Source organism: Brassica napus, chromosome C9, assembly GCF_020379485.1.
Source record: "Brassica napus cultivar Da-Ae chromosome C9, Da-Ae, whole genome shotgun sequence".
Taxonomy (NCBI): domain Eukaryota; kingdom Viridiplantae; phylum Streptophyta; class Magnoliopsida; order Brassicales; family Brassicaceae; genus Brassica; species Brassica napus.
The window spans coordinates 38,187,410-38,208,145 of NC_063452.1; the positions used below are offsets into that span (position 1 = coordinate 38,187,410).

Sequence of the window (20,736 nt, forward strand, 5' to 3'; positions counted from 1 at the left end):
GAACCTTGTGTTTCGTCTACTGCGAATGTGTGCTATCTTTGTTGCGACGTGTTCGCTGATGGTGTTTCTTTACTTTGTGTTCAGATGAAAGAGAAAACGCAACGAGAAAGAGAAGACAAGAAGATGGAAGATAATTAGTATATAAACATGAATGATCCTTCTTTGTTTTATCTCCCCCCCCCCCCCCCCCCCCCATATTTTTTCAATTGTTTCTTTTCATTCTTCTTCCACGAATGTTTCAGTGTGTTAAAAAAAATGATGTAAGATCTATCGGCGTAATAAAATAGTGAATGGAAAAAACTATTAAAGAAAATTGCTCTTTTGTTTATTTATTGTCGAAAGAGTGGTTTTAAAAACAAAAATATCATGATAACTATGCTAAGCATTACGCTTAAATCTAGGGTGAACCTCTAGATTCACTAACCAATAGTGTTTGAGTATTTGATATTTGATATCTTTTAAAAGGAAAACAAAATAAATTTCCAATAAGATTATATTTTTAAAATAAAACAATAAAAATACATAAAAATAGTTACAAAAAATAAATAAATAAATATTGTTAAACTGTTAGCAAAATACTAAATCCTATACCCAAATCCTAAACTCCAAATACTAAATTATAAACCTTAAAAACTGGATAAACCGTAAACCATTGAAAATTTTAAACCCTAAATCATACATTAAAAACTAAATCTTATAACACTAACCCTAACCCTAAACCTTGGATAAACCCTAAACTCTTGGATAAATCATAAACTCTAATCAAAAAGATTTAAAGTAAACCCTATAGTTTATGATTTATCCAAGGGTTCAGAGTTTACCAAAGGTTTAGGGGTTAGTGATTAGGATTAGGGTTTAGTGTTATTAAAACTTAGTTTTTAATGTATGCATGATTTAGGGTTTAAGATTTTCCAACGGTTTAGAGTTTATCAAAGTTAAGGTTTAACGTTTACGTTTAGAGTTAGTATTTTCCTGAAGACTTAACAATATTAATTAATTATTTTTTGTAACTATTTTTATGTATTTTTATTATTTTATTAAAAAAAATATAATCTAATTTGGATATTTAATTAATTTCCTTTTTTTTAAAAGATATCAAATATCAATACTCAAACACTATTGGTTGTTGAATCTAGAGGTTCACCCCCAAAATTTCTCATAATTAAATGTAGAAGAAAAACAGCTAGAACATCCCGGATAAAGCACAAAAAGTTAATTACAAAAACCGAATATATTTTAGCGTTCAATTCAATTTAGAAACCGGCGATAAGCGGCGAATCTTCTCTGTCTCCCGACATAATTCCTCTGAGTTTTCGTCTGGATTATTCGGAACTCTGTCAAGTATGCATTTTCGTTTTCGTGTCCTTTTCTTATGATCTTGATGATCTGATTCCGAGGTGTCCCTCTTTATTGTTTTCAAGGAAAACTCCCGAAAATCAGGTGTGTAAGCTATAAGAAGCTTAAGGAAGATTGGAGAAGAAAATAACTTTCTTATTAGACGTTTTACTATTTGCTTACAATGATGTCTAAGCTAAGATATATATATATATGAGTGAAGAGGGTCCTAGACATAGCCCTTTAGGGCACAGCTCAGCATGTGACAGCACATCCCATCAAGGGTTCAAAACGGTTGGATATGATCGCTTCCTTAGTGGCAACGCCGTACAAAGGCAGTGCTTGGCGTCACATGAGTAGTAGTTTACTACCGTTGGAGGAAGGCACAGTGGACTTGATGGGCTGAGACTGATGGGCCGTTTGAGTCTTCAGACTTAGAAACCCCCTCAAACTTGTGGTGGGAGGTGCCACAACACCAAGTTTGTCTCGCAAACTGCAGAAAGGAGCTGAGCAAGGGACTTTGTAAAGATGTCTGCGAGTTGCTGAGCCGCTGGAATCTGGTTCACGACCAATGCACCCAAAGCTACCCTCTCACGAACATAATGAAAGTCGGTATCGAAATTTTTGAGCGAGTATGCAACGCAGGGTTAGCAGTCAAGTAGACAGCTGATAAGTTGTCACAGAACAGCTGAGGCGTATCAGGTAAAGAGATACCCATTTCTCCAAGAAACGACGCTAACCACTTTAATTCAGTCGCTGTTATTGACAATGTGCGGTATTCAGCTTCAGTTGATGACCGTGACACCGTAGGATGTCGCTTTGCAGATGAGGAAATGATGTTGGAGCCAAGAAACGTACACAGACCGCCAGTGGAATGTCGTGTATCACGACACCCTGCCCAGTCGCTATCACTGAATCCGTAGAGAAGGAAACCAGTCTTTGCATTAATCGTTAGACCTAGATGAGACGTGCCTTTGAGGTAACGAAGAATGCGTCTCAGGTTAGTGAAATCTGTGACTGTCGGAGCGTGCATCTTCTGACATACGTAGTTGACAGCAAATTGGATGTCAGGTCTAGTCAAAGTGAGATACTGGAGCTTGCCTGTGAGGCTTCGGAAATACGTCGGTTGATCAAACAACTTGTCTTGACCAAAAACTCTGTCTAGTTGCAGAGGCAGAGGAGTTAAGGTTTCATCACAACCCGCCATGCCTGCAATCTCTAGAAGATCTTTTGTATATTTCTCCTGACATAAGAACAAGCCTTCATCATAGTTGCAGAGGCAGAGGAGTTAAGGTTTCATCACAACCCGCCATGCCTGCAATCTCTAGAAGATCTTTTGTATATTTCTCCTGACATAAGAACAAGCCTTCATCATAGGTCTTGACTTGTATTCCAAGGAAGTAGTGGACTGGTCCCATGTCTTTCATACGGAACGTGCCATTGAGAGTAACCATTAGTCTCTGGATCAGTTGCTCGTTGTTACCCGTAAGAAGCATGTCGTCCACATATAACAAAAGGTAGATCACATCAGAGCCATGAAGATACACAAATAAGGATGGATCACCATGAGTGCATTTGAAGCCAAACTCTATCAAGAACGTTCTAAACTTATAGAACCAAGCCCGAGGAGATTGACGAAGACCATAAATGGCTTTTCGAAGTTTACACACATGATTAGGTTTCTCTGGATCAGTGAACCCCGGAGGTTGTTTCATATACACTGTCTCTTTGAGATCACCATGAAGGAAGGCGGTTTCAACGTCAAGTTGCTTGATGTTCCAACCCTTAACTGTAGCGATGTGAAGAACGGATCTGATCGTTGCCGTACGTACCACGGGACTGTATGTTTCAATGAAGTCAACACCTTCTTCTTGCTGATTTCCTCGTGCCACTAAACGAGCTTTACGGTTCTTCAAAGTTCCATCAGCGTTGAGCTTAGACTTGTAGATCCAGCCGCAACTTATAGGCTCTATTGTTGGATCAGGAGGTACCAAGTCCCATGTGTTTGTTATCTCCATATTCCCTTTTTCTTTTCCCATTGCAGCAGTCCAGTTCGGATCTTGTAGAGCAGCGGCAACAGATTTTGGTTCAGGAAAGGCAGATTTGACACTCAGAAGGACGTATCGCGGATTTGGTTTGCGAATTCCGTCTTTCCCTCGTGTAATCATAGGATGAACTGGAGGTGCTTCTTGAACAGGAGCTGCAGCAGGAGATAGAGGAGGAAAATCCTCATCGGAGAATAAGGAAGCAGTAGACTGTGGTGACGGCGCAGGTACCGGGGAGGGAGATAGCGGTATCTGAGGGTGTTGTTGTTGTCTCAGAGGAGCAATATACTCTTCAAGGACCACAGACTCTGCTTCAGTTACTTGATTGGTAAGAAACTCTGATTTCCAAGCTTTCAAGAGAGGGGTTCCTTCATTGTGAAGAAACGACTGATACTCTTCTAGATATGGGAGCTTTGCTTCATTGAGCAAGACATGTCTGCTTATATATACGCGAGCACTTGGAGGATGTAAGCATCTATAACCTTTGTGTTTCTCACTGTATCCTAGAAACACACAGTGCAAGCTTTTTGGATCAAATTTGTTCTTTGCGTATGGCTTAAGAAACGGGTAGCAACTGGTTCCAAACACTCGGAGAGAAGAATACACTGGTTTCTGTTTGACGAGAGCTTCATACGGACTGATGTTACTAGGGAGAACAGAAGATGGTAGCATATTGCTTAGATAAGTCGCAGTGAGGAAGGCATCTACCCAGAGTTGTTGAGGTACTTTGTTGTGAAACATCAAGGATAAGCCGAGCTCAGTCACATGTCGATGCTTCCTCTCAGCTAAACCGTTTTGCTGAGGGGTGTGAGGGAATGCATTTGATGTTTTATACCACAATCAACCAAGTATTGAGTGAGCTGGTTGCTTGTAAACTCACCGCCACCGTCGCTTTGAAAGATTTTTGTTTGAGAATCTAACTGATGTTCAACCAACTTCTTAAAACTCAAGAAAACAGAAAAAAAAATCTGATTTCAATCTCAAAGGGTACAACCAAGTATATCTTGAGAAGTGATCAACAAATACAGCATATAACCTAAACCCCTGAGTTGAAACAAATGGAGAGGGCCCCCAGAGGTCACAATGAACTCTTTCTAAAGGTTTGGTAGCTACAAAATCCGAAGTTGAGAAGGGAAGACGACTAAACTTGCCAAGCTGACACGCCTCACAGAACTTTGAGCTTGACTTATTGAGATCTATGGCTTTATTTTGAGCGAGACGCTGGAGAACTTCTTGATGAGGATGGCCTAGCCTCATGTGCCAAACATCACCAGGTGCGGCTTGCTGTCTGTGAGAATAGAAAGCCATGAACTGCTGGTTCTCCAAAACGTAAAGATCCTTCTGTCGACTACCCTTGGTGAGAAGCTGCTTTGTCTGTTTGTCCTTCACAACAACACTATCAGAGTCGAACTCAATGGAACAAGGATAGTCAGCAGTAAGTTTGGAGACAGATAGTAAAGACTTAGTGATCGAGGGACACACAAGAACATCATTCAAAAGAAGCTTACCTTGTAGACTAGGCAGCACTGCAGTACCAACATGTGTGATAGGGAGATAGTCACCGTTACCCACCAAGACAGAGTCCTCTCCTCTGTATGCTTGAGTGGGCTGAAGCTGAGCAGAGTTGTTCGTGATGTGAGCCATTGCTCCCGAATCAGCATACCACTTGTGACTTCGAGGAGGATCATGAGCGCGTGTAGCAGTCAACGCATTGTGAGGTTCCTCAGTTTGGTAAGAGTGATCGAAGCGTTTGTAACAACGGTACGCAGGGTGACCAAACTTGTTACAGATTTGACAAGTCGGTCGAGAATCATTCGAGGAGGAGCCACGGCCAGTTCCTTGACTTATTTGTTGGTGAAAGCCTCGACCTTGAGTGGAGTAACCCCCACGACCACGAGAGCCTCCTCTGTTCTGGCCACGACCACGGTACGAGTAACCTCTTCGAGAGGAATAGAACGCTTTATGAACAGAAGCTTCAGCGGGAGGATCATACGTCTGAAGCCTGTCGTTGAAGCCGATGAGCTTAAACACCACGTCTTCAAAGTTAGGGCCAGGGAACATATCCATCGAGCTTTCGATGACAGTTGAGATAGACTCGTATTCATGTCCAAGACCCCTCAAAACACCATATATCTTTTCTTGTTCTGACATGGGAGCTCCTATCGAGTCGAGTTGGTCACAAAGTCCCTTGATTTCGGAGAGATACTCACTGAGAGAATGTGTACCTTTCTTCGTGGACTGAATCCTACTCTGAAGCTCAAGTTTACGGAGAGGAGAGACCCGATTGTACTTCTGAGCAAGAAAGTGCCAAACTTCTTGAGAGGAGCGGAGACCATAGACAATCTTGATGGCGTCTTCAGTGAGAGATCCAAGAAGCCAAGCCATGATACGCTGGTCCGTACGAACCCATTTTGCATATTCAGGGTTTGGTATTTCTGCAACTTGATCCGCAGTTCGGACGGTGAGAGTGGTCGGAGGAGGAGGTGTGGAGCCGTTGACGTAGCCAAGAAGAGACTGACTACTGAGAAATTGTTTGAACTGAAACTTCCAAGAGAGGTAATTAGAGTCGTTGAGCTTGAGAGTGACGCATTGCGTGATAGTTAATGGAGCAGTAAACGGATCTCCATCCATGGTTCTGATACCATGTAAGCTATAAGAAGCTTAAGGAAGATTGGAGAAGAAGATAACTTTCTTATTAGACCTTTTACTGCTTGTTTACAATGATGTCTAAGCTAAGATATATATATGAGTGAAGAGGCTCCTAGACAGAGTCCTTTAGGGCACAGCTCAGCATGTGACAGCACATCCCATCAAGGGTTCAAAACGGTTGGATAGGATCGCTTCCTTAGCTGGCAACGCCGTACGATGGCAGTGCTTTGGCGTCACATGAGTAGTATGTTTACTACCGTTGGAGGAAGGCGCAGTGGGCTTGATGGGCTGAGACTGATGGACCGTTGGAGTCTTCAGACTTAGAAGGTGCTCGGTTATCTTTTGTGGCTGCTCTGTCATGCATGATGCTTTTATTTGGAATGAGAATCATCTTTACCCTCCTTAAAAAAAAAAAGAATCTTCTTATTTATTTGTTTGGATAATTTCACAGCATGATCTGTGTTTGGTGAAGTAGTCACGCCTTGATAGATCTTTCTATCCTTCAGGAGATGAGTAAAAACCCATGTGTGATGTGTTGAGTAATGTGAGAATAAAAATCTCAAATTTTATTGGCTTCAGAATATCATATATGCAACACTCCGAACACTTGGCCTGTAATAGGGTACTAGATCTCGATCCGTGCAGCCGCGCGCATTTTTGTTTTCATTTATTTTTATATAAACATTTTGTTTTCAATTCTAAATTGGTATAATATTGTAATATATATGTGTCTATCAATTTTTAAAACAAAATAAGTTTACGGTAATAGATTGTTTCAAATTTTCACATGTATTTGTATCTTCTTCTATATATATATTTTCGGATTATTTTCATTATTAAAATCGTAAATATATATATAAATATTAGTACATATTGTTTTATTGTCATATTTAAAGATATTGTAACATTTCAAAAATTTAGAAAGTTTTTAACAAATTAAACTTTTTCCTTCATGGATTTATATTATCGAGTAAATAATTAAACATTTAGTTTTTTTGTTTAATGTTTAATGTTTAAAATAAACTATATAATTTTAAAAAAAAATTCATTGGTTTAAGGTAGTAAAGATTAATCATTGTTAGATAATATGATTTTTGTTATTTAAAAAAAAATCTTTATAATTTTAAAAATTAACATCGACAAATATTTAAATAATTAATATCTGAAGGTATAGTATTACAACATTAAATTATATCTATTTAATTTATACTATCTATAAATCTAATTGATCATCTATTGTTTAAATCTAATTATTGATAGCCCAATAAAAATTATGGTAGACCTAAAATTTAAATGATAAGATTAGAGATTAAATGTAACATGAATTTTTAGAAATAGATCCATGAGGTCCATTTTTTAAAAAATCACATATGAATCAAGGTTGTGACTTCTGTTTTAATATATAAGATTGTCAAGCCCTTTGCTTCAAATGCTCCCTCTACTAGTTACATGTGAGTTGATCTCTAAATGCCTATATTCTATTTGATGGTTCAGGAAATGGAGATCTGAGACGTGAAGTAGTCGTTTTTTTTTAACAGGATGATTGAACAAGCAAAGCTTTCAAGGTTTGAACTGTTAGACAGGTTGCTGTAAAGGTGATTCTCATGTTTCTGCAGTGGTGTGTCAGCTGTAGGTGAGATTGGTTACAGGTTAAATTCCAAGGGTTTTTGGTCTAAATGCCCATCAGGAAAATTAGAGCTGAGGTTTCGGGAATTCTGGGTAGGATTGATTATGTTCCGAGTAAATCAGATATAGAGAAACTATACCCATATAGTGGGAAAATGGGCATTTTATTCCCCAACTATTTAAAATCAGCACATTTAATATCCAAGTATTGCTTGCGCAAAATTGGACATAAAATAGTCAATTGTTAAAGTATAAACGGAAAATTAACGGCTTCGGTCCAATTTTTAACGTTGACTATTTCAAACCCAATTTTGCAAAGTCAACAATTAGTTTGGGAATAATTTTGCGCAAATAATATTTGAGTATTAAATATGCCGATTTCAAATAGTTGGAGAATAAAAATATATATTTTTATTATGAGTTTCTAAATTAAAATATCAATCAATTTCTTAAAACTCAAGTTAAAACGATTTGTGTAATATATAAATATTGCAACAATATTACCAGTGTTAGATATAACATTCTTGTAATTTATGATCATCAATATATCGTTTTGGATCATTGTTTTAGATAAATGTATATTGTACATAAGCTTCAATGCAAACTTTATTTAACGGTTTTAACTCTAGATTACGTAACTAAATATTACAAATATGTATCTAAAAATGAATATTAGAAGGATATATTGGGTTCATCCAATTTGATAAATTTTATTAACTCGAACTTTAAAAAACTAATATATATTTTGATTGAAACTTATATAAATCATTATAAAAATATATATCGATGATCTTACAAACTTATTAATAAAAATAGTTTTTTTATAATAATCTCTATATAGTTGTTTATTATGATCAGTATATATATTTTAGGAAGTGTATAAGCTTTTACAAAAAAAACTATATTAATATATATATCATATATAATAAAAGCTTATACACATTGAAAAATTGTATGCGGGATAAATACAAATTTATATTCATCTTGATAAATTCTTAACTCAAATTTTAAGTAATTGATTGATATTTTGATTTAGAAACTCATAATAAAAAATATAGTTTTTTATTCCCCAACCATTTGAAATCGACAGTTTTAATATCCAAGTATTAATTGCGCAAATTATTCTCAAACTAATTGTTAAATGTGCAAAATTAAGTTTGAAACAGAGAACCGTTAAAAACTTGTTTATACTTTAATGGTTGACTATTTCATGTCTAATTTTGTGCAGTCAACAATTAATTCGGGAATATTTTTGCACAAGCAATACTTGGGTATTAAATGTGCTGATTTTAAATAGTTCGGGAATAAAATGACCATTTCCCCCCCCCCCCCCCCATATAGTACCCGGTTGGAACAGGTTCCGAGTCAGTTTCGTTACACAATTTTAAATATTTTTTATTTATATTTTATTTTATTTTTTAAAAGAACTTTAATAAGACATCGTATAGATATTTATTATATGAAATTATTTACAACATAGTTGAAGTAGTTTAAGGGTATTGCATATGTTACTTAGTTTTTTACCCAACCGGGGTTCACCTTCCAAGAGAGACAGTTCTCTATTTTTTTTTTTAACTTACTTTGGTTTAAACGGGTACCTAATTGCTTACTGAAATCAAACTGATACCAATGGATAATCATAATAATACTCGTCAGATAAATCAACTATAACCAAAACCGAACCAATCCATTTCGGGTCAGATCCGGTTTGGATATTCAGTTTCAGTTAACAGTCAGAGGCCTCAAGAAAAATCGTAGAAGCTACCCCAAGGAAACTAGGATGACAAAGGATAAGTGAGTTTTTGTCTAAATGGGTTTACTCCCCAAGGACCTGCGTGACAGTGTACGATAAGAAAACAACGTATATGGCTTCTTTTACATATACAGAACTTTGGCTCTTATAGATTCAAAGAGAAATGATCTTCGGAGATTCTAGTACAATCCAAAAAGTCCCCAACACCATTATTAAACCAACCATAAAACTCTTTCGCTCTTCGATCGTCTTTTCTATTTTGTTTCTTTTGTAGCACATTTCGCTCTATTCTTACACCAATCCTTGTCCTTGTGTCATTCTCCGCTACATCCATTCAATTTTATTTTCTTCTTCCAAAGACAGTATAACACATTAATTTAAACTAACATTGAGCTTTAACATCGCAAAGCAAATCCGGGTTTACAAACAGAATCACCTGAATTTCGATCTATACAGAATAAATTTATGTTGTTTTTTTCCTTAAGATTTTATTCTGGTTCCGTTTAAACTCTACTTCCACTTTGGGCATCTTTAACGCAGTCGCTTACTGCAGTTTCTTATGTATTTAGGATTTAAAAAAAAAAGAAAATTAACTATTAACTTAGGAAACATTTCTTAATTAAGCTTTGGAAGAAACGTCTCTTACCTCATCTCTCTCTCCTGACTCATCTCCTCCTTCATGATCCATACTCCGGCAACGAGTCTTCAACTCCAAAGAAGCAAGCTTGGTTCGATAAGAAGACAGAGGAGGGGCTTGAGGATCTCGAGGACGACAAAGATCTCGACGACGATCGCTTCCTCGAAGAATACTGGTTAGCAGAACCAATCGAACATTCTTAATTTGTGTAGGAGATGGATTACATCCCTCCACAAGGCCCATCGAATAACATGCCCTAGCCCGGCAAGCTTGACCAGTTTAGTCGGCTTAAGCGGCTAAAAGTGTCGGCTCGATCCCAGAGTACTTTTAGCCGATCAGTTAAGCTGACTAAATACGCTCGGCTTATAGAGAACAGTACCAAGGCCCGCATACTCGGCCTTTAACGACAGGGCCCAAAGGACGACACGATTAGGGCATCACGGACGGATACACTATAAGAGGGGATGAGGAGACAACGAAAATGAGGACTTTTGGACAACACACACAGAGGCGGCTAGATCTAGGGTTTCCCAATCATCTCTTTGATCATGTTGCTTAAACCTTTGATCTTGTCTCCTTATTTCCCGTCAATCTTGTAACCTCTTGTTTGATTCTAATAAAAGCGTCTTTAGTCACCCCATTCCTACGTTCATTATTCTAATCAACCGAATCCTGCACAAACAATTGGCGCCCACCGTGGGGCCGACTAAAGTAACGTTCTAGATCTACATGGTTCAAAACGACGCCACCCTCGGCGCTCCAGGCGGCGAACCAACCCCAACGCCTGAAGCCGCGCCGCCCATCACCACAGATTTCATGAGCTCTATCATGGCTCGACTTGCTCATCAAGACGAAGTCCAAAAGACGACCAACGACCAGTTAGCTGCTCTGGTCGCGGCTCTCACAGCTCCCGACGGCCAAACAAGCCGTCCCCAGCAGATACGCCGTCGCCTCTTTAACACCAACCCGACGGCGACCGGAGGCGAACATCTCTCAGACGACTCCGAGCCTAACGAAACCCTTCTCGCCGACCACCACCCGGTAGGTTCTGATCTGGCAACCATACGCGAGCTCGCCGAGCTCAAACTCAGTTTCCAACAAATGAGCGAGAAGATCCATCAAGTAACCAGCGCGGCCCCGCAAATCGAGAGCGTCCTCGCCGCAACCTCACGCACTCCGTTTACTAGTGCTCTGACCAGCGTCCAACTCAGAAAAATAGAAAAACTGCGCCTACCCGAGTACAAACCCGGCGGAGACCCGGTGGAACACATGACAACTTTCAACATTGCGATGGCACGGGCTCGACTCCCAGAAGAAGAAAGGGACGCAGGCTACTGCCAACTGTTCGTCGAAACTCTCCACGAGCAAGCCCTAACCTGGTTTTCCAGTTAGAAGAAAACTCCATCGGAAGTTTCCGCGACTTGTCGGCAGCTTTTCTCAAGACTTACATTATGTTCACCAAGCGCAGCGCTACTGCCTCTAGCTTGTGAAACCTCAACCAAACCAAAGACCAGAGTCTTCGCGACTACATGGAGAAGTTCAAAACCGTAGTCTCAAGGATTGACATTCCAGACGGTATTGATGCCTTGCGGAACACGTTGTGGGTTCGTTCTAAATTCCGAGAGGATTTATACCAAAACCCAACTACGTCGCTCCAGGACGCTATCGCGCGATCTGACAACTTCATCAAAATGGAAGAAGATACTAACGCCATTCTCAGCAAGATGAACGCACCCAAAGCGCCAGCGGCTAAAAACGCCAACACGCGACAAGAACCGCGCCAGCATGCTCCAACCGACAAAAACGGCCGCAAAGACGGATACATGTATGTCGTCAACGAGAACAACGTGCCGGTTTCAACTCTCGTAGTCCGCGGCGAGGGATGGAACAAGTGGGTAAGGGAGCTCGATTCGCCCGACAAACCAGTCGACACCGTTTGCACCACCCAACCTGCAGCCGGAGCCGGGTCAGCAGCGGGGTCTTCCAGGACCGTCGATCTCACCAAGCATTGCAAATATCACGACGTCAAGGGACATGATACCACAGAATGCAAATCACTCTACGCTCATTATCTCTCGTCACTTGCGAGCGGTGAATTTAAGTTCGAACCCTTGAAAGCTAAACCAAAGAATGGCAAGAGCTGGAGCAAGAACAAGGAAAGAAGAGCCCAGCGCAAAGCCACCGGCAAAGGTCGGCAAAACGACGCTCAACGACAAGACGACGAGGAGGAAACCCCGAAGGATAACGGTGGGGGAGACTCCTCCGCCGACGAAGAGCATCCTGCTAATCGCAGACGCATCGAGGTTATACTCTCTCAGCAATCTTTGTCGTCCGACGACGATAACGACGATGCGCCTGTACTCGGAGATCTAAGAGACGTCCTGAAGCGGAAGTTCGAGTCCGAAAATGATAGCAGTCCCAAGCACAAAGATCTACGGACGATGCTGGACACACGGAAGTCTCGTCGTATCTCGACAAGCGACGCTAACAACAACAAAGGGCCAATTACAGACCTCCGAGATAAACTCAACGCTGGCGCCTGCGACCTTCGCATACAGCTCAACCGTTCAAAACCAACAGACTTACGACGACAGTTGGAGCGAGCTAAAGGTCATTTTCAACCCCCAGCGCATGACACCAACATATCCACGGACCTCCGCACCTTGCTAGACTCTAAGCGAGTACAAACGGGACAGTCGCTGAATGTCATCATGGGAGGCTCCCGTCCTAGCGGAGACACTGTCCGTTCTGTAAAAGACTATCGTCGACAGGTCGCGACTTCCCAGAAGTGGCCGACTAAACCGACAAGTCATCTTCCGATAACCTTCTCACCGGACGACGCTGAAGGAGTTCACGCTCCCCATAACGATCCCCTTCTCGTCGTCCTTGGAATTGGAGAGTATGATGTCACCAAGATCCTCATTGACACCGGAAGTTCCGTCGACCTCATCTTCCGAGGAACTCTACAGAAGATGGGAGTTGATCTTGACGACATAAAAGCGTCTTCCAGGACATTAACCGGATTCAATGGATCCTCCGAAACTATCTTGGGAACGATCCGCCTCCCGGTACGCGCGTGTGGCGTTACTCGAACGGTTAAGTTTGCCGTTGTAAGCACAAAAGCTCCTTATCACGCTATACTCGGCACCCCTTGGCTACACTCGATGCAAGCCGTTCCTTCCACCTACCACCAGTGCGTCAAGTTCCCTGGTACGGACGGAAGGATAAAAACGCTGCGAGGGGATCAAAAGGCCGCTAGGGATCTCCTAGTCGCCACAGTCAAACTCCAACGGTCATCTCTACCCGTTAATTCTGTGTCTCCCCCAACCTCAAAAGTCCGTTCCCAGGAAAGCGAGATTCTCGAGTTACCTATTGACGACGCCGATCAAAGTCGAACCGTAAGGGTTGGTGCATACCTTTCTGAGGAAATGCAGCAGTCAATTCTGAACTTCCTCAGGAAGAACGTGTCTACATTCGCTTGGTCTATGGCAGACATGAAAGGCATTGATCCGACTATAACGACCACGAGCTAAACGTTGACCCGACATTCAAACCTATCCGCCAGAAGCGACGTAAGCTCGGCCCTGACAGGTCGAAGGCCGTAAACGAAGAAGTTGACAAGCTACTCGGCGCAGGTTCGATCGCTGAGGTCCGCTACCCCGAATGGTTGGCAAATCCGGTAGTCGTCAAAAAGAAAAATGGCAAGTGGCGCGTCTGCGTCGACTTCACCGATCTGAATAAAGCCTGCCCAAAGGATAGCTACCCTCTTCCCAACATTGACCGTTTAGTCGAGTCTACGGCCGGAAACGAGATGCTGACCTTCATGGACGCCTTCTCTGGATACAATCAAATAATGATGCACCCGGATGATCGCGAGAAGACAGCCTTCATCACAGATAAGGGAACCTACTGCTATAAGGTCATGCCGTTCGGTTTGAAGAACGCCGGAGCAACCTACCAACGACTTGTAAACAAGATGTTCGCAGATAAGCTGGGCATCACTATGGAAGTGTACATCGACGACATGTTGGTTAAGTCGCTCCATTCCATTGATCACCTCCGTCATCTTCAAGAATGCTTCGAAACTCTCAACAAATACGGCATGAAGCTGAACCCAGCAAAGTGCACATTCGGAGTCTCTTCAGGCGAGTTCCTCGGCTACATAGTCACGCAGCGAGGAATCGAGGCGAACCCGAAGCAAATATCCGCGGTCCTGAACCTCCCAAGTCCGAGGAACAGTAGAGAAGTACAACGGCTCACAGGCCGGATAGCTGCTCTAAATCGTTTCATCTCCAGATCCACCGACAAGTGCCTCCCCTTTTACGATCTCTTGCGAGGAAATAAGAAGTTCGTTTGGGATGAGAAGTGCGAGGATGCATTTACTCAACTCAAGCAATACCTGACAACACCTCCAGTACTCGCTAAGCCGGACGTCGGTGATGTTCTATCTCTGTATGTTGCGGTGTCACAAGCCGCTGTCAGCAACGTTCTGATAAAGGAAGACCGCGGCGAACAAAAGCCCATTTTCTACACAAGCAGACGCATGACCGGACCAGAGACGCGATACCCGACTCTGGAAAAGATGGCTTTAGCAGTTGTCGAGGCAGCAAGAAAGCTTCGACCGTATTTCCAGTCACATTCAGTGGAGGTACTGACTGATCAACCTCTCCGAACGATACTCCAAACAACCAACAGATCTGGCAGACTCACGAAGTGGGCCATCGAACTCGGCGAGCTCGATATTACCTACAAGAACCGCACAGCGGCGAAGTCCCAAGTCCTCGCGGACTTCCTGGTCGAGTTGGCCCCAGAATTGGAACAAGATCTTATACTCCCAAGCTCAAACTGGACGCTGCACGTCGATGGATCATCGACCAACAAGGGAGCAGGAGCCGGAGTCCAACTACAGTCCCCGACCGGAGAGCTAATCAGGCAGTCTTTTAGCTTTGGCTTTCCCGCGTCAAACAACGAAGCAGAATACGAATCTCTGATCGCCGGACTCCGCTTAGCAAAAGCCGTAAAAGCTAAACGACTAAGCGCCTATTGCGACTCTCAATTAGTCGCCAGTCAGTTCAGCGGCGACTACGATGCCCGCAACGACCGAATGGATGCCTATCTCAAAATAGTGCAAAGCCTGACAGCAGAGTTCGAGTTCTTCGAACTCATCAAAGTTCCCAGAGGCGAAAACGTCTGCGCCGACGCCCTCGCGGCCCTTGGCAGCAAGCTTCGTGATCAAGTTAAACGAACCATCCCGATACATCGTATCGAGAAACCAAGCATCGATATTCCTACCGACCAAACCCTCGTTGCCCCGGTCATCGAACCCGCTACTCCAGATGACGACGGATTTGGTCCTGATTGGAGAACTGAGTTTATCGACTACCTCTCGAAGGGAGAACTCCCAAACGACAAATGGGAAGCTCGCCGACTAAAAACACGCAGCGCCCATTACGTCGTTCTTGACGATGAACTACACCGCTGGACCGCGAGTAAAGTACTCCTAAAATGCATTCATGGCGACGAGACAGCAAGGGTTATGGCAGAGACGCACGAAGGCGCTGGCGGAAATCATTCGGGCGGACGTGCATTAGCAATCAAAGTAAGGAGCTTAGGCTTCTTCTGGCCAACAATGAACGCAGATTGCGAGTCTTACGCGAGAAGCTGCGACAAGTGCCAACGGCACGCACCTAGTATCCATTGTCCAACCGAAATGTTGCGAACAACCACCGCTCCATACCCGTTCATGCGATGGGCAATGGACATCATTGGACCACTTCCCTGTTCCCGCCAAAGACGCTTCATCCTCGTCCTCACCGACTACTTTACCAAATGGATCGAAGCTGAAGCATACGCTCAAGTCACGGACAAAGAAGTCCGCGGTTTCGTCTGGAAAAATATTATTTGCCGCCACGGTTTACCTTATGAGATCGTTACCGATAACGGATCGCAGTTCATGTCAGGCAACTTCAAGGAGTTCTGTGGCAAATGGAACATTCGACTAAGCCCCTCCACTCCTCGTTACCCGCAAGGTAATGGCCAGGCAGAATCCTCCAATAAACTCATCATCGATGGCATTAAAAAGCGTCTGGATCTGAAAAAGGGTCACTGGGCCGACGAGCTCGATGGGGTCCTATGGAGCCATCGCACAACGCCGCGAGGATCGACTAAATCGACACCTTTCTCCCTCGCCTACGGTGTAGAAGCCATGGCTCCCACTGAAGTCAACGTTTCAAGCCTCCGACGCTCCAAGATGCCTCAATACGTCGAACTCAACAAGGAAATGCTACTCGACGCCCTTGATGAGATAGAAGAACGACGAGATCAAGCTTTGCTGCGCATCCAGAACTATCAACACCAGATCGAGAGTTACTACAAAAAAAAAGGTCCGTGCCCGACCTCTGGAACTCGGTGACCTCGTCATGCGCAAGGTGTTTGAAAACACTAAGGAGCTAATCGCCGGTAAACTCGGCGCCAGGTGGGAGGGACCTTATAAAATCATCAAAGTCGTCAAACCCGGAGTATACCGACTCCAAACCTCACGTGGCGAAGAAGTTTCCCGATCATGGAACTCGATGCACCTAAGACGTTTCTACTCGTAAGTGTATCTCAAAAAAAAAAAAAAAAAAAAAAAACAAGTAGATGCACCCCATGGACACTTCTACTCGACCGAGTAAATGCGCCACTCACGGCCACTTTTACTCGGGAAAAACGAACTACGAATGGCTTGATCCTCAACCGAGGTACGTAGGCAGCCTTAAACAGGTCCAGCTGTAACAAAATCAAAGTCAAAATCTTGTTCTTTGTCTCAACTTCTACTGAGTGGATGCCTGTTATCAAACCCAACGGCTCCCGTGTCTCCAGCAGGAGACACGCGGACACTATCGTTCCATTTCCTGGCTATGTCCTGATCAGACACTTAGCCTGAGGACCCAACAGTCGCTAGTCACCTATGCCCAAGGAGCATTGACCGACTAAACGGAGTGAATCTTTAACCTTTCCTCGACTAAACGCGTAATGGACTAGCTACCCAATTACTCGATTGTCATTGAGGAAACGGACAAAAGAACCTTCCACTCTTAGACCCAGTCCCTTGTTCTCGATATTTCTCGATATAGAACGATGCGCCTAAACGTCGTCTTGATCGAAACGCGACAAGAGCTGAATAAATCCCCTAGCGGTTCGTTTCCTTATCTATTTACAAAAGCCAAAGGTCGGGAATCTATTGTTTCTAAGCGAACACATCGCGAGACACTAAAGATACTGACATTTACTTTAACAAAGTTTGCAAGTACAGATGAGAAACACAATCCACAAATTTAAAGATCGCTTAAAACAGCGACTTGCCAAAAAAATATATATATATATGTCTAATCATACAACAACAGGGTCTATCAAGACCACAACAGATAAGAACATAAGTGACACGTCAAAGAACAGAATCTTGATCGCCAGGACCCTTGGTAGCGGCAGCAGTTGGGTCCTCCGCCCGAGTAGGAATAGAAGCAAGAGAGTCTACAACGGGACATGGAGGAACATCTGTATCCCCAGCTTCGTAGATCGTCTCCTCCTCAGCAGGACGTGGCAGCGACGCCTCCTCGATCCCATCGTTATCCTCCTCCCCATCCTCTCGTCCTTCGGAGGAAGAATCCGAGGCGAGCACAGGATCCTCGACACCCACGTTCTTGGTCTCTCCCTCTCGAACCAGAGTGTTGCCTATCTCGAGGCCGTCCTTTCCAGGAAACCCCTTCAAATTCTCATTCTCTGGGCGCTCATTAAAACCGCTTCCCACCGGGGACTTGACAGGCTCGGTGGGGACAGACGTGACATCAACAAGTGACTCCTCTGACGGCTCCTCAACAACTTCGAGCGAAGTAACGAGCCGAGAAGCCGTCTCTGGCCCGATCAAATTTACGTTCGACCCATAGGGATCGAATGACGTTCTGAACCTGTCTCGGCAAAACGAGAAGGAAGGACCAACGGAGAGAGAGTAAGGTCACTATCGGACAGCGGCTCTACTCGGAGTTTCATAACCTCCGCCTCGTAAAGCTTCTCCTGCTCAGCGAAGACATCGATCATTTATTGGGGGATCTCCGTCCCACTCGCCTTTATAACCTCGAGGCACTTCTTCGTTCCCGAAGCTTGACCATACAGGTTCTTCGCCTTCTCAAAAGCCTCCAGACGAGTAAAATGGTTGCGCACGCGATCAAAACGGCGACTTGCCTTCTCAGCCATAGCAGCCTCGACTCTTTCCCTCTCACGAGTAACCTCCAAACCCCGGGAGTCCCTCAAGCGTTGCCTCTCCCTGATTAGTTTGTCTACCGCGGCATCTCTCTCTTCGACTAGCTCGGTCTTCTCCTTCTCCAGGTTCGCAGCCGTTTGCTCCAAATGACTTTTCTCTCGAACGAGCTCTTTCCTCGCCGCGCTGGAAGACTTAAGCTTGCCCTCCAGTTCTTCGAACTTTACTCGAAGAATCTCTTTCTCCTCTGCGGCCTTCTCGTTGGCCTTCTTATGCTCCGCCCTTACTCTCTCGATGACCTTCAACCGCGTCTGGGCAAGCTTCTCCGAAGATCCCAACTGGATCATCGTCTGTTTCAGAGCACTGTCGTATTTCTCAACGAGAAAGTTCATACTCCCGTCACTCTGCAAAAACGACAAACACAGACCACGTGAGACGAGTAAACCCGACGAATCGAATAATGAGATAAAGTATGAAGGGTAGCGCAGTTACCCGAGCTCTCGAAGAAGCAGCGTCTATGTATTCATTCCTAAAGTATAGGTCGTCCAACTGTGGCATCTCCTTCGTCCCACCACGAATTTGGCGTGTCAGCTCCGCGCACCTAAGAGGATTAAGGATTAGGGGGGTCGTCTCGTTGTAGGAAAACTCGACCCGATCGGGGAACTCGATCTTCTTCCTCCTCGCAGTAGAACCCTCTGAACGAGACCCTTTCCTCGCAGACGGATCGGGAATAGATCTCTCACCCGTAACAGGATCACTGCCCCGCGCTGAGACCTCTCTCTCCTCAGGAGGGGTTTCAAGAGAAACGTCTTCTCCCACGACAACTTTGACGAGGCCCGTCTCCGCATCAGAAGGACGCGGCTCTGCCTCAACGGACTTCTTCTTCTTCTTCTTTCTGGGACGATCTTCAGGCGCCGCTTCGGAACGGTCAGACTCGGCAGAACCCCTTGTAGCGCCTTCTCGTCCTATAGCCGGCGCCTCGCGGCGATCAATGGAGGAAGTAGCCCCTTCATAAGGTCTCTTCCTTCCTCTCTCTCCCTTCCTTGCTTCCAAATCCTCGGAGGTTTCGTCGAGAGAAGCGATCTCTTCAAGAGGAAGCTCTTCGGTTGCTTTCCTCCTGGCTTTCTTGCTCTTCTTCTTCTTTTTAGGACTTGAGGCAGGAGGCTCCGCCCCAACGTCTTTGTCGACTAAACCAGGAGCTCCTTCCTTGGAAGCTCGGCCTGCGTCAGAACTGGTCGCCCCTTGCACATCGGCAGTAATCGACTTCTTCGAAAGCAATTGCAGCTTCCCCTTCAACAGTGCACTCAAATCTGGCACTCCGTCCATCTTCCTAGCTTCGTCCAGAAGTTTCTGCTGTTTCCGAGTAAAAAGAGACAGACGCGACTTACGGGGTCCGAGCACAACAGGACGCCTCGATTCCCAATCAGCTGTAAAAAAAAAAAAAAAGAGAAGAGAGACTTAGTTGTTGATAGAACTTCTCGGAGAAAGACCGATGAACTCACCTCTAGCAATCCGAGCTTCTTGGCGTCTTATCCACTCTCGACTAAGATCAGGCCAACGAAGATGACTGTGAGCCGCGATCGCCTGAGCACTCTCGAAGAATTTCTCCGGGTATGCGATCGTATTCGGGTGACGAACTGCAACAACAAGAAACACGCCGTTAGGATACTCGAATAAAGCATGATGACAACAAACACTATCTACCAAGCGTTTTGTTCCACAGAACGCGGTAGTCGTCCCCAGGTGGCTCTGCGAAGGCATGCTCGTCAGATTTGACGTAAAAATATGACCGCTGCCAGTCCTTCGTCTTGTTCGGGTGCCCTGACGAGACGTTGTAGCTCGAGCGCATCTTCACTGAGAATATCCCATGTGGCTCCGCCTTCGTAAAAGTCAACTCTTCGAAAACTCTCACACTCATCGAAACGTCTATCTCCGCTGCCATCACCATTAGCATAACCGCAATGCGCAGCGACCCGTTAAGCAACTGACAAAAGGCGATGTCCCGACGAAATGCGTACGACGTGATCAGTCGGGGAATTGGAAACCAGAGCTTTGTATGGTCTCCAAAATAAGACTCATAGACGCACTGATAGCCAATCGGAGGCGACCAAGGACGCTGTCCCCTGGAAGGAATGATGTATGTAACGCCGGCACCTCCACTTTGCCTCAATAAATCCTTCACCGTCTTGTGGGAGGAGCAAGAATCGAAGACATTCCCCCACGACTGAGCCCGCGGGTCACGAAGCAATTCGGACGGGAGTGGGCCGAGTTCTTCGAAGATCCCACCAGGATGATAGATCGTGGGTCGGCAGTCTATCTGGTCGAAAGGAATCTCCCGACCAGCTCGTCTCAAAGATCTTGAGGCTTGGCTAGACGCTTCAGAGCCGCTACCGCTCACGTCACTGCTCCCGACTTCAACGCGATCCGCGCGTTTGTCACGGATCATCTTATGAGC

At 44.2% G+C, this 20,736-nt stretch overlaps 2 protein-coding genes across 2 annotated transcripts; one reads left to right on the forward strand and one right to left on the reverse strand.

The window, feature by feature from the left end:
- Nucleotides 1-1,918: 1,918 nt before the first annotated feature.
- LOC125592646 (uncharacterized mitochondrial protein AtMg00810-like) lies at nucleotides 1,919-2,542 on the reverse strand. Its single transcript, XM_048767973.1, has one exon. The coding sequence runs from the start codon at nucleotides 2,540-2,542 to the stop codon at nucleotides 1,919-1,921; it is 624 nt and encodes a 207-aa protein (XP_048623930.1).
- A 9,032-nt stretch (nucleotides 2,543-11,574) lies between these two features.
- Nucleotides 11,575-16,457, forward strand: LOC125592647. Its single transcript, XM_048767974.1, has 2 exons — nucleotides 11,575-13,526; nucleotides 13,637-16,457. Exons 1-2 carry the CDS (start codon nucleotides 11,575-11,577, stop codon nucleotides 16,455-16,457), a joined length of 4,773 nt encoding a protein of 1,590 aa, XP_048623931.1.
- Nucleotides 16,458-20,736: the final 4,279 nt, after the last annotated feature.